The sequence below is a fragment of the Dipteris shenzhenensis genome, chromosome 9 (assembly GCF_047967505.1).
Source record: "Dipteris shenzhenensis isolate YYH24624 ecotype China chromosome 9, Dip_SZ_1.0, whole genome shotgun sequence".
In the NCBI taxonomy this organism is placed as follows: Eukaryota; Viridiplantae; Streptophyta; class Polypodiopsida; order Gleicheniales; family Dipteridaceae; genus Dipteris; species Dipteris shenzhenensis.
The window spans coordinates 43,429,984-43,445,034 of record NC_141604.1 but is presented as its reverse complement, the minus strand read 5'-3'; the positions used below and the strand labels follow the sequence as shown (position 1 = coordinate 43,445,034).

At 43.7% G+C, this 15,051-nt stretch overlaps 1 protein-coding gene across 2 annotated transcripts in view; it reads left to right on the top strand.

Moving 5' to 3' along the window:
* ABA3 (molybdenum cofactor sulfurase (LOS5) (ABA3)) overlaps positions 1 to 15,051 on the top strand; it is a 149,245-nt gene that overhangs the window by 90,206 nt on the left and 43,988 nt on the right. Inside the window, exon 16 of one of the 2 annotated variants that reach the window (XM_087378962.1) lies at positions 4,706 to 4,798. The exons of the other annotated variant lie outside the window; for it this stretch is intronic. Coding sequence (XP_087235088.1) covers positions 4,706 to 4,798 — 93 coding nt within the window. The remainder of the gene's footprint in view (positions 1 to 4,705; positions 4,799 to 15,051) is intronic. 2 annotated transcript variants of the gene reach the window in all.

The following is a 15,051-nucleotide window of genomic DNA, read 5'->3' as shown; positions in this document are numbered from 1 at the left end:
AGCTATTTGCAGCACAGGAGAGATAGAGAAGTTGTAAGGTAGGAGACCTTAGTTCCACTTCTACTTGCAGTGCAGTAGACATTTTGGGTACAGAATGGTGACAGATCTTCCATAATTCTTTAGAGCAGTAGGATAGGGATATTCTTTCGATAGCCTGTGGAGACTTGGAGATGACGTCGGACTATTACAGGCAGATCCCCGTTCTATCATGGAGACTACATTTGACTTCTATTCTAGTCTCTATACAACAAGTCTAGTGATAGATGAGATAGCTAGTGTGAGGGAGGAGATTTGGGATCATGCTTCGGAGGTCGTTCCAGACAGCACGTGTTAGATGTTGAATTGCCTCTCTCTCTTCTAGAGGTTACAGATGCATAGTGAAAGCTTCGCACGGATAGATGCCCAGGACAAGATAGCTTGTCTCCTCTTTTCTTCAAAACCTCGTGGGATATTATAGGACCGCACCTTTTGTCTACTTTCTCAGAGGTGCTTTAACTTGGATCTTTAGTTGAGCCCGAAAGAGGTAGAGGGGACGAGCATTTTCTGAGCGAAATCTTCCGAGCGAAGGAAAAAAAAAGCTTCCAACTATGCAAAAATATGGCAAAAATGGATTAAAAGAAAACATAGTTTCACTTAGAAATATGCAAAGTATTATAGCAACGCCTATTTTATACACAAATATTTACCTGAATCTTTAGGAATGGTGAGAACATAATGGAATGGCTTTTGAAGAAACCCACATGTAGAGTAGACTTCTCTATGAAAATTCCCTTATGATCTTCTTACAACTTTTACTTAATAGGGGGTGACATTGAAAAACCTCTCTTAACCTATCTTCATGAAAGGGTTTCTTCAAATAAAACTCATTGAAGCAAGCCATCCAGGTAGTTTCACCAACAAAACCCCTTTGAAGTAGGTCTTCCAAGGTAGTTTCGCTAGCGAAACTACCTTGGACAGCACTTTTAAAAGTGACATAACTTTCACATCCAATGTCCAAATGTAGACATTCAACCACTCAAATTGATCGGAACACCCCATTTGAGCACATCTACGGAATTATATTTTGGAAAATCTTGCATATATAGTATTAAATATTACATATATTTTATGAGAGTGATATATAAGCCCAAGTTAATACTTATTTATAGTAATTTAAACTTCTTTAGAAACATGTCCATAAATATCTTGTTATTTATGCAATAAAAACACTAGGAAGATATTGCCATATGATATAAATGTGTTAATAAGTAATTATATATGTATAGTATTATTACATTGAGAGTGATTATGAGGGATGTTTCTTGAAGGAATTATTTTTCAACACTTTTTAAGGTAATAACAGGGGTACAAAGGGATGTCTATGAATAAGAAAATTTATGTTGTGTAAAAATGAATGAGTGACTACTCTGTATATTTTTATGATAAAGGGATCTAGTTCTAGTGAAAATAAAAGTATAAAAACCATGTTTCCTAAAGAAATACAATTTTTGAAATCTCTTGAAAAACACGCTCGGATAAACTTGCTCATAGGTTTTTGCTCGTAACATTGACGCATCTGTAGAGGGGACGAGAAAGTTCTTAGGAACTAAAGACCCATTACACTTTTTGAGACTGACTCCAAGATCGTGGCTATGACTTTGGTTTTGTGTCTTAGACCCCTTCTTCTTGACATCATCTGAGCCACTCAGAGAGGTTTTGTCCAGAATTGTTGCATCTTGGACAATGTGTTCACTTTTTGGGAGGCCACACACCCGGAACAGGTGAGTGAGCAGGGTATGCAGCCTAACTTGAGTGGAGTTAAGTTTCCTAAGGGGCACCATCAGGAGACTTGGTTTCAGCGATAAATGGATCTCATGGGTATACTCCTTATACTCACAATCACCAAATAGGATGATATTATTGGAGGATGGGGCCCTGCATTCCAACTATCCTGATAAATTAGACAGGGATGCCCCCCTTGCTCCATTTCTTTTTCCTTTTTGTAGCTGAGGCTATGAGCTACTCCTTGCAGGCTATTAGTCAAGGGACATTGGGATTCTCTCTTCCGATTAGGCAGGAGCAGGTACTGCTGTTAGATATATCAAGCTTTACAGATGACACGTCAGTTACAGTCAAGGGAGATCAGCACAGCTTGACTACCACTGCCACATCCATTGACAGGTTTTGCCTAACCTCAGGAGGACTTGTTAATTGGACTAAATCAAAAGGTATTTGGATGTGTTGTGCAGGAAACTCTTGGATTGGGCTGTTGACGGAGGTTTTGCTTGGTTCCTAGAGGCAGTTTCACTAGATAACTTGGCTTTAATGTCGGAGTTGATGTGTCTCCAACTTAGTAGTTTGCACCTGTGTTGGAGAGTATACAAAGGAAGCGAGTAGATTGGAGCATTGCTAGACTTCCTTGGCTGGTAGAGCACTGGTGCTCAAGCAAGTATTTCTGGCCACCATGTGGTATGTGGCCTCTTGTTGGTGCTTCCATGTGGACAACAGTGGATAGGTGAAGGGGCTGCTCAAGAATTTCTTGTGGACTGGAGGGGATGGCTTAGTGGACACTAGAGCGAGAGTATCTTGGGACACTATCACTCCTACATCATCACACAGTGGACTGGGGATCCTTGATCCAGAGCTTTAGAGTAGGGCACTCCTAGTCAAGCTTCTTGTTAGAGGCTTGACCCAAGGGACCAGCCATGGAAGTAACTCTTGCCTCCTGATATTCTTTAGTGCACACCAGGAGGAGCTAGGCAGTGGTCGTGGAGTGTCAACTAGATTTTCATGATGGACCATCATTGGCAGCCCATTTCTCTAATGTTGAAAAGACCTGTACAAATTGGTATCACTGCTGCTCGGCTCTCATCCGAGCAATGCCATTTGTAAGGGAGGAGGTAGTTAGGTACTTGTTTAAGATTCCAGGTTCCAAATCCGCTAGTCTCAGGTTCCGCATCCACCTGTTTCAGATCCAGATCCATCTGTTTCAGGTTCTGCGTCAATTGTTATGGCTTCTAGATCGTCTGTTTTTGGCTCTAAGACCATCTACTCGGGTTCCAGATTTGCCTGCTCTGTATGCGCTTGTTTCAGAAGTCGCCTGCTTTAAATTCGCCTGTTTCGTTCTTGGGTCTTGATTAACCTTTTCTGAGTCCTGGAATTGCTAGTCCCGGATTCGGGATCCGCCTGTTCAGAGTTCCGGATTCCCTTGTGCATGCTTCTTTTGGAGTCGCTTTGCTGTTTGACAATCTGTGGCATCTGCTTGGCATTTCGGAGGTTTGAGCATTGATTGCAGTGTTTTATCAAAGTTTGGATGCTTTTTGAAATCTCTATAGTGGTTTTGACTAGTACTTTGTGTCTTCGGATTGAGATACTGACTGGGCTGACATGTGAATTGACTGTTTTAGTGTCTTCGTGGAAGATTGGTGGTAGAACTTTGAGCTCTACAGTTTCAGCCCATTCCATTGCCTGAGATTTGACATCTCCTGGCAGCTGTCAGAGTTCTACCTAGATACAGGGTATTCTGGGCTATTTTGGAGTTGTTCTATTTTCCTATTTCAGTATGCAGGCTGCTTAGGTGTGGCAAGGGGTGATTCTCTCATTGGCACCCCAGGCGGTATCACTGTTTTTGAATTCTGTCTTCTTTATCCTATATGCTCTAAGCTGTATGTGATGATGGTTTTTTAATTTTATTTAAAAATTTGAGTGTTAAGTAAACAGAAAATTGGAAACACACTTCTGCTAAAGCATGACTTTGACAGTCATTGTATCTACCTGTTGCACCCACCTTGCTTTGGAGGAATGATAGGAGTACTCTAGATGCCAAATCTCCATTGCCTGCAGGTCTAGTCTGGTGCTCTTGTTTCTGTCTGCTAGCCACTGGTAGGCTGGCTCCTATTCTTTGACCCTCTCATAGCTCTCTCTCTCTCTCTCTCTCTCTCTCTCTCTCTCTCTCTCTCTCTCTCTCTGTGCCTAGTGACATAGAGACTGATTCCTACAAGTGCAGAGGAGAGACTATGAGGGCCTGTCGGAGTCTAGCAAGAGGACAATCACAGACTTCTTCTTTTGCGACTCCAACCAAAGGCAGCAGGGGACACCACGCAACCAAGTTCGAGAGAGCACAACACGATAGACTTGCTCTTTAGTGGTCTCTATTCCAGAGTACAACGCAAGAATGAGCACTAACCAACACACACTATCGAACCACGCATGAGTAGCCACAAGTCATCATCGAGACGTGCACCGATCTCACCGACTACAACCGATGTATCACAAACCATTAAATGCCACAAGCATCGTTGCACAAACGTTGAATGAAGCTGCTGCATTTGTCGCACCACCAAAGCTGCATCGCCGCCCACCATCTGAAAGGTTCAACTTACATAGTCAACTTGATTGATTTGCTTACTTTGTTATCATGACATCGGATGTGCCTTGGGTCTGCCCAAGAAGTATTGCATGTGGGGGTTCCTCAAGCCCCCTCAGCCTAGCGGCACATGCCCATTGAGCATCCCATCAAAGCCCGATGTTATGTCTTTTTATGTTGTTTGGATCAAGGTGTCCTGGTTGTTCGGAGTTTTCATATAAGTCTATTTATGTTTATTTACATCATCTTTGTCTCTTTTTTTGTCTAGGGTTTTAAGACCTATACAAGGTGATGTGATTGAAAGGAGAAGAATTTATTGAAAGGCTTACTGATACAATTGCATGGATGTAGGTTTTAAAGAAAGAAAGAATATGTATTTGGAATCAATCACCATCTATCCTATCAAGTCTTGTGCGGGATTCAGTATAAATTGTTGGCCCCTTGGTGATTCTGGTAGGCATCATCTCTCTCTCTCTCTCTCACACACACACACACACCTTTTTTTTGGGTGAAACTATGAACATTATATTATGAAATAATCATTTTACAATAGGGTAGGGCTCCAGAAAAGAGCCAATGCCCTATCCATCAGAAACAGTAAAAGAAAAGCTCAATGCAAGAGACATCCAAATCCTCCTCATGCAAGGCATTATATAAGGACTGCCGCAATGAGGCACGCGCGCGCGCACACACACAAAAAAATTTTTTGTAAAGGAAAATTTGCATTAACTAAGCATTTACATTCATAGCTGTCACACACACTTTTTTTTTTTTGGTGAAACCAATAACTATATTATTAACATGAGATCAATGTACATGACATTAGACTCCAAAAGAGAGCCTAATGGAAGAACTAAAAAACAGTCAGAAAACACTTCAAGGCTAGTAGCATCCAAGTCCCTCGTAGCATAACTATCATATAAAGATTGCTTGAGGGACATTCTGAAGAAAGCATATGCCTGAGGAAACTGTTGTCCCATCCTAGAATGCAATCTCTGTGTCCAAATAGTCCATAGTACCCAAAAACGAGTCCAGTGAAAGAAAAGGAGGAATGGAGACATCTGAGATGAGAAGCATCCAAACATCCAGAAGAGTTTCCCGAATCTGATAGAGGGAAACCGAAGCCGCAGCAAATGAGAGACATGAGTGATTAATATCCGAGAGTGTAGGCAAGACCATAACAAATGGGGAACTGTCTCACGGTGATGAGAGCAACGGGGGCAGGAAGGGGAAGCAATGCGACGTGCTGCCAATTTCACCCCAATGGAAAAAGCTCCCACTATACATCTCCAAAAGAAAAGCCTCTGTTTCAATGGCAATTTGGCTTTCCAAATTTTCTTGAGTCGTGATTGCCACCAAGATAAAGGCCTATCCAAATTCCAAAGAGTGTTGGCATGCTTATCAATCCATGGCGGTGGAAGAAGAAATCTGTAGATCATCGAGGAGGCTAGATTATGCATTGAAAGCGAACAGGTAGCAGGAGATAAGGAAGTCAGATTCCAGTCCAGTAATCTGTCCTGTACAAATAGTGGAGGAACAGGAACAAATGGCTGCAACATAGTTGTAAGTATTCTCCAAATGGGCCTATGATGCAGACCCAAGGGGAATGTCCTGCAAGCTTGTGGAAATGAAAGCACATAACCATGTTGATCCACAACATCTCCGACAAATCTTATGCCCAATTTCATAAGATTATATGCTTTAATAGGTGCCTGTAAAGCGAGAGGCGATTCAAACACCTTGCTCCAATGGATGCTTTCCAAGCGAAAAGAATTACCATGATGGGAAGAAGCACCTGTCCATTTAGCATAAGAGAGAATTCTCTTCCAATCATGAATAAAAGCAGTAGAAACAGGACAACCAGGAATTTTCCCCTGAAATGTGGTCATGACTGCTTCCCAGTGATCTGTAATCCAATGCCCATATGCATGGGACGTCATGTTTCCACACATAGCTGCTAACATAATAGCCCATGGCTGTTTTTGCTCAAAAAAATCAGCAATCATAGTGCTCTTTCTTGCCAACATATGAAACTGAAGATTGAGAATATTCAGTCCCCCATGAGTCTTATGAGAACAAACAGACTGCATGGGAAGTAGTCGCAAAGCCTTTTTGTGAGATTTGCTTTTCCAAAATATCTCCATAGCTTGGGACATATAGGAAGCCAAATGCTTAAAAGACCAGGGAAGAAGAGGCAAATAAAATTGCACGTATGCCATAATGATAGACTGTACTATCCGAAGTCGAACATGTAGAGGCCAAGTGGACAAATGCCAGTATTCCAGCTTCTTGTTGATCTTTTGAAGCACCCATTTGAGCTGTTGTTGAGGGGTAATATTCCAGCCAATGGGATATCCTAAATGCCTCACAATAGTATGGGAAGAGAGGATGTGGCCTGGCCAGAGAAGTGCATGCCAATGAGCTTCTTTCAAGTGGACAAATGCCAGTATTCCAGCTTCTTGTTGATCTTTTGAAGCACCCATTTGAGCTGTTGTTGAGGGGTAATATTCCAGCCAATGGGATATCCTAAATGCCTCACAATAGTATGGGAAGAGAGGATGTGGCCTGGCCATAGAAGTGCATGCCAATCAGCTTCTTTCAATGCTAGAAGATTCGATTTCTGAAAGTTAATATGCAGTCCAGCAGCTATGCCAAAATCGTTCAGAGTATGCATCAAATGAGAGAGGTCACTTTGAGAATTCTTGGGCATGAAATATGAATCATCAGCATATGCCTGTGCAAGAAACGGCTGTGCCCCTGGAATTTGCAAGCCATGAAGCTGCCTTGTATCTGCAAGATGGCCCATATGGTGTTGTCTTGGATGGCAGGCGAGTTATTAAAGTCTCCACACAAAAAGGCATTAGACAGCCATGGATATTGTTTGAGGGAGGCCCACATTCGAGCTCTTGTTGCAGAAGTTTGAGAGGCATAGACAGATGCTATTTCATAAAGATCAGCATGATAGATGCATCTGATCACCATCCATCGACCCTGGGGGTCATTGTAAGCAACCGTGGGCTGCATATCATGTTTCACCAGCATGCATACCCCCGAAAAGTGCATTGTACTAGCATAAAAGATGTCATAACCAGCAAAGTGGCCTTGCTGGCTAGCCAAGAAGTGTTGGTTGTGTTCCTGTAAAGAAATTACATCGGGGTGCATTCTATGTACATAGTGCCAAAAAAGTCTCCACTTATTGATATTGCAAAGACCTTGAACATTGTATGTAATGCAAGTAATTGAAGTAGACATAGAAGGTATGTACAGCCGAACCAAAAAGCATAGTGAAGGTGTAAGTTGTCAGGCCTCAGCCATGACATCAACGTCCACCTGGCCTCATGGATCAGTAGCTCTATAATCCTCATCATTGTCACATACAGGGATGCCCCTCTTGAGCACATCAACCCACAGTTGAGAAGTGAGGCTATCAGCAGGGGTAGAGGCTTGACCATGGGTGGAAGTAGAGACATCCCAATGGCGAGATTGTAACGGTCGTGGCTTGAGCGCAAATACCTTTTTGGGTTGCTGCCAGGCACCTTGGGGAGAGGCATGAGATTCTGAAATTTTGCCCTTTCCCTTATCCTTTTGCTTGGCTGAAACCTGAACCACATTTTCTTTGGGAGGGGCAGATTTAGATGCCATATCCCCCAACTTGCTAGGCATAGCCTTAGGCCCCGGACCATAAGTTGGAGGGGAAGTATTTTCTGGAGCAATAGCTGTAGGTGGGAGCTGATGCAGGACTGCAGGACACTGTGAGGCTAGGTGGCCAAACTTATGACATGTGAAACAAGCACTTGCAAATACTCCCCATTTCAAGTCAAAATATTTTTCGCCCAAGGGAACATCCTCCACCTCTACCGCAATGGAAGGAGGGGTTGGGTGATCTGTATCCCAAAGAACACAAAACCGATTTCGATTACCCGAAGGACGGGGTGGGCATACAACTTGCCCCAAAGTAGCTGCCAGACTTGGTAACTCAGCCCTCATATAATCCGGAAAATCTACTACCTCAACCCATACAAGGCAGTGATGTCGAATGAGACTGTGATAATCCTTATTTGGCGACCATGGCATGACATGCACCATTTGTCTGCCATAGAATAGAGGGGACATCTCCAATATCTGCTAACGATATGAGGCATCCAAAAAGTGCACTTCATAAAAACCTCGAGAAGCAAAGTATACTCCTTCAGCAAAGCAACCTACCAACAAAGCCTGAACCCACTGAGCTACATCATTTGCTGAAGGTAGCTTCCCTGGGAAGAAAATGATAACTGCTTGCTGAGAAAACTTTCGGAGAGGAGCGACCAATGAGGGCAGCTTCAGCTTATATTTAAGGGCCGGGGGAGGTTTGGCCCACTCCTTCCGGCTGTGATGAAATTCATCCTTGAGCATGTCGAAAACATAGTGAGCATCTACAGAGGCTGAAGTAGAGAAATCAACTTGCTGTCTTTTGGAGTCCCGGGACAGGTCCTTCCGGGAATAGCTTTTAAGATGGTTCTCCATGGAAGTAAGCAGGGCAAGATCAATGAAGTGGCAGAAAAAACAGAGCTGTACGGCAGGGTTTGTACAGGGCAAACAACACGGGAAAAATACAGGGCAAACAGAAAGACTTCTGATGTTGAGACTGAGACCTCAACTTTTTTATTATACTATGGCTCATTCAGCTTTTTACTCTCAAAAGCTACCGCTCTACCATCATGTGGCACCAACAACATAGTCACTGACATCTATTTCAACCACGAATGGTTTACTGGGAGCCATGATTTGCAGCATAGGAGCTGATGTAACCTCATGTTCCAATTGCTTGAAAAATGCATCAAGCTAGTCAATCCACATAGTCAGTCCACACAATGAGGCGGTACTTAATTGTACACCCCTTTTCCCATCCTTTGGACAAGTTTGAAAGGAGTAATGCTATCTTAGCATAATTCCAAATAAAAAAATTTGATAAATCCAAAAGAAAGGATTTGACCTGTAATTGTTCTCAAAAGGGCCATTTAGATTCCGTCCTAACTCTCTTATAGTCAATACAGACACCATGTACGACAATGATCGGTCCAAGGTATGTGAGTTCTTGTTTCAAGAATTCACATTTGCTCTATTTTGCAAAGAGTTCTCTTTTTGAAGTATGGACAGCACTATCCAACAGATGGTGTCCATGCTCTAAGAAAAGTGTTGTTATAAATCAATATGTTGTCCAAAAAGACCACAACAAACATTCTTAGATATGGGCAAATGGATCGTTGCTAGAAAGGCAATGGCGCATTAGTTGTTAGAACATGAAGTCAAAGTGAGTGATATTTGTGTGTATTTGGTCGAGTGAGTCCTAGACATGCCACATGTCACATTGGGATATATCCCATAGACATTGTGACTTTCTAGAGTCTAGTGTCACACTATATAGTGTTGTACTTGTCTATAGTCGAATTACAATGGTCTACATCAATCTTTATATTATGTGAGTACTTTGGTTATCATTGCTTTGCACTTGTCTCTACATTTTCCTGTCTTTCCATTTAGTTCTTGCATACCATGTGCCTTCATGTGGTATCAGAGCCTCCCTTCCTAGCCCTTCCCTTCCTCCTTGCTTCTCCATGAGGTAGAGGGTGGCCGGAAAGAGAAGCTGCCCTCTCTTCTCTTGGGGAGGAGCTCCTCTTTCCTACTTCTCCTTCCTGAGCCTCTCCTATGGAGACCTGCTCATCATACTCGTGGAGCTGTTGTCTGAGACCTGCGCCATCTTGTTCTCCAGTTCTGCCTTGAAAGATTTCCCATCGCTATCTTCTGTCGTCAATTCTTCCTCCATGAACAGGTCGCTTAGTTCAAGAAGAGAGCACCATCTTCCTGCGCAAGACAGTTATGGTGCCGGGCATTTGCACGCAGAGCTAGTTATCACCCATGTAGGCCATCTTCTACCAGTTCTAGTGATGCCCTATGGGCCCTAGTATGTGCCTTGTAGGCATAGTTATAGGCACTTAGTTTATTTTGTGCCTTTTATGCCACATAGGACACTTAGTCCTATGTGACACCTAGGACACTTAGTTCTAGGGTCTAGCTACAAGTACTATGTACTCTTCTTTTCATATACTCTAGTTGACGTGACGGTTGCTCTTTTTCGACTCTTGTACCTTGTACTTGCTCTCTCGTTTATCGATCCTACAGTGGTATCAGAGCTTGGTTCGACTTGTATCCTGCCCTCGGATTTGCATCCACTCCTTCATCCATACAGCCCGTACGACTGTACGGACGCCTGTACACATAGCCTACACACAGGACGTACAGCCGTATAGAAGGCTCCGTACTTAATATGTACTGTGTCGTACACTTTTCGTATAGCCGTATGCTTTGCTTTGTACTGTGCTTCGAACCTGTTCCGTACATTGTACATGCGTTCCGTACAGTTACGTATCTGATCCATACATTGTACCTGCATTCTGTACAGCCACGAACTTTCACCGTATGTTGCACTTGCGCCGTACATCGTACATAGTACTTGCTCCATACGTTATACGTACCACGTACATTGGACGCTTGTACCGTCCGTACACAGCAGCTGTCCGTATAGCGCGTACTTGTCCCGGGAGTTCCGTACAGGTTTGGCACGTGTGAAGTCATTTACAGGACTTTGGCAAAATTTTGGGGTTTTCAATACCTTTCATTTCCTCTAGTTACAACTTCTTGCAAGAACACTAGAGATTTGGGATTTGGTCTGCAATTTCTTGTCTGATTGCAGTATATTTGGGTCAGATTGCAGGATATTGAGTCACATTTGTAGGACATTGGGTCAGATTATCCTACATTGGGTCACACTTGCAAAAATCTCAGCAAAATTTGGGGCTTTTCTGCATTTGCCCTCTCTTTGGCCTATTTGCCCTCATTAAATTTGGGGCTTTTGCCAGATTTGCTGTTTTTTGCAGTGAACATTGCCTAACACAGTCACATTTGGGTCAAATCTGCATTTGCCCTTTGATTTGGGTTGGAAATTTGCAGAACATTTATTTGCAGATATTTGCTGTCATTTTTGGACAGCCAGCTCTTTGCAGTGATAGCCTTGAGGCTTTTGGGTTTTCAGGTCTTTTTCAGGGTATCCCATTTGCAATGGCTGGCAACAATCATGATCTATTTGGCATTCTTCGTGAAGATGATAAGTTGGATGGCACCAACTATCCGATGTGGTCTTATCTCATGAAACATATTCTTGTTGCAAGGCACTTTTGGAATATTGTTTCTGGGGTTGATCAGAGGCCAGCCAATGCTACAGTGGTTGCCTCTACTGCTGGTCCCTCTGCAGAGGGTACTCCTCCTGATGCCTTATCTTCTAGCACCCCTGCTGTTGCTCCCCCAACTCAGGAACAATCAAGATGGAATGCAAGAGATGCAAATGCACATTCTTGTATTGCTTTATCATGCAAGAGAATCATTATTCCACACATCCGGTCTTGCAGGACAGCAAAGGATGCTTGGGACAAATTGGCTTCTCTTTATCAAATTCACAATGAGGCACGTGTTGCATTTTTAAGAGGGCAATTTCAGGAAGTCAGTATGAATGAAGGTGACTCTATGGATGCATACCTGACAAAGGTCAAGGACCTCATGGAACAACTTGCCAATATTAATGAGGTGGTGCCAAATTCTCAGCTTGTCAGTACCACATTGAATAGACTGCTAGATACATATCAAGGGTTTGCTACAACCCTTCGATTAGTGGCCATGGGTAATCCAGATCACTACTCTTTTGATCAGCTAGTCACATTGCTTTTGCAGGAAGAGCAAAGTCGAGCTAATAGACAAGCTATTATTCCTGATCATGCATTTGCTTCACAGCAGACAAGAAGAGGCAAGGCTTCCAAGCCTATGGGCAAGCCTAAATGTGCGCATAGCAGTGGAAATTCCTCCAATGTATCTAAAAATACAGCAGATAAGTCAAAGAAGAAAAGATGCAACTATTGTCGCAAGCCTGGACATGACATTTCAGAATGCAGGAGCGCATTGCTTCGGAGAAAAAGAAAGCAGGATTGACAGTTAATGCCTCACATTTAATTGAATCCCACGAGCCAGCAGATGCTTCACATGCACATGCTCTTCAGGATGGTCTTTATCACCTTGATGATCACTCAACTGCACTCTCTATTGAAGCATTTGCTATTTCTTTTTTTTTTTGGGGCAAAAAAGAGACTTCTATTAAGTAAGCTAGAGCAAGCTCTGTGCGGAAATACAACATGCTAAGCATGTAATAAAAACACCTCAGAGGAATGAGGTAGAAAGAAACCAAGGCTGAGGCTGAAAATGCCAACTCAACCCTGTAGAAGTCTCATCAAAGAAGGGAGAGTCTCTCCAATCTTTGAGAAAAGTAACTCTCTTGGAGGAGGCTGCTCGAGATGATCCCTGCATGGTCGCCCAAATGGCCATCAGAGTATGTACCGTATCTGTCCAAGTACTGGCCAAGATCTAAGAAGGGTGAACCTGAGAACCCTCCAAAGCCTCAGTGCATCTGGCTCTCCAAATGTGCCATGTTGCAATGCTAGCTAAGACCTCCCAAGGAGAGTCAACTGAGGAATGAGCAGCCCTGAAGAGAGTGGCCGGAACATCCTCTAGAGAGCACGACTCCACAAGGTGTCGTCGGATGTGAAGAGCCGAAAAGGAGTGAAGTCTCTCAAAGAAGACCTAGGGCCCTGAAAGAGTGAGCCAAGCCACTGATCCCCAGGTCATGTAGAAAGATAGGCGAATAAAAGTGCTGAGAAGTCTTGCCATCCCCTTCCATATGATTCTCGCCTGTCTACAATCCCAAAGGCAATGCTGTAGTGTCTCCAAAGCAAAAAGGCAATGAGGGCAAGAAGGGTCAGCTCCGAACCTGGATCTCCATTGGTTCACTGCTATCCCACCATGAATAGAAAGCCAAAAGAAGAGAGTAACTTTTCTAATCCGGTGGGATTTTCAGAGCCTCTGCCAAAAAAATTTCTGCAAGTCAGCAGAAATCAGAAAGTTCTCCCAATGAGGAGCTCTGGTAGGCCTCCAACCCCTACAGCTGAGCTGGAATTTCCTGGCATTACTGACTGTGTAACGAAAGAAGGGGATGCCCTTCTCTCGGTGCCCTTCATCTATCCATTCCCATTCCCATTCCCTAGGGTCCCACTACAAAAACTTAATTGGGACACCTCCATAGAGCCACAGCCTCCATGAGCCTAGGGCGATGAGAAGCGGGTCAGGATCCAAGTACCACTGTGAAAGAGAGCCATGCTCCATGAAGCCCACTATCCTGACTGGCTGAAACGGTACCTCCAACAAGATATCGTCTGTGGATCTGGACAGCGTGCCCCTCGAAGAAACATCAAAGACTAAGGCATCCTCATGTGTGTCATGAAAAGCAATCACCTGTAAAGGAACTCCCAATCTGGAAAAAGCCCCCATCCATGTGGAGCAAGTAATAGGCATGTCATCTGTGTCCACCCAATCCAAGGGCAAGGCTGCATCAATCTGCTGGACTCTCCCTGCACTTCCTCTGAGATTAAGAACCATCTGGGCCTGTCGGTCTGCAGGAAGCTTCCTGAATACTTTCCATGCTCCCACGGTAGATACAGGGCCCCTCTCCCATCTTGGCCACTGCATGTAAGGAGAAGCTCCAAGTGGTCTACCATGCTCATCCAAAATACTGTCATTCCACATGATAGGCTGCCTTTCAACCTCTTTTTTTTTTTTTTTTTTTTTTTGGGGAAAAAAAGAGACTTCTATTAAGTAAGAAAGAAACTCACTAGAGCAAGCTCTGAGCGGAAATGCAACATCATGAAATCATGAGGATAAATAAAACCCCCTCAAAGTGAGGTGGAAAACAACCAAGGCTGAGGCTGAAAGTGCCACCTCAACCCTGTAGGAGTCTCAGAGAAGAAAGGAGAATCCTTTCATTCCTTGAAGAAAGAAGCCCTCCTAGTTGAGGCTGCATGGGAGTCTCCTTGTATACTCATCCATACGGCCATCAAAGTATGTACGGTGTCTGTCCAGATGTCTGTCCAGATACTAGCCAAAGTGTGCGAGGGATGAACCTGAGTACCCTCCATAGCCTCTATGCATCTGGCTCTCCAGTTATGCCAGGATGCTATGCTCGCTAAAATCTCCCAAGAAGTATCCATAGAGGCATGTACATCTGTAAAAGGAAGGTGTGGTACCACATCCAACGAACAGGACTCAATTTGATGACGTCAACCCAAAATGGCCTGAGAGGAGTCAAGTCTCTCATAGAATACTTGAGGCCCTGTAAGAGAAAGCCAAGCCATTGAGCTCCATGTCATAAAGAATGGGGAGTGGGCAAAGTGACCGAAAATCCTGGCTACCTCCATCCAAATCATCCTCGCCTGTTTGCAATCCCATAAACAATGCTGAATAGTCTCCGAAGTAGAGAGGCAACGAGGGCAAGTAGGGTCGGCTCCGAACCTGGATCTCCAAGGTTCACTGCAATCCCACCATGGATAGAAAGCCAAAAGAAGAGAGTGATCTTTCTATTCCTGTCGGATTTCCAGAGTCTCCTCTAGAAGCACCTCTACAGATCCGCAGTGATATCAAATGTCTCCCAATGAGAAACTCTGGAAGGTCTCCAACCTCTACTACTGAGCTGAAATCTCCTGGCATTACTGACCATGTAACGAAAGAAGGGAATGCTCTTCTCTCGATGCCCTGCGTCAATCCACTCCCACTCTCCAGGGTCCCACTGCAAA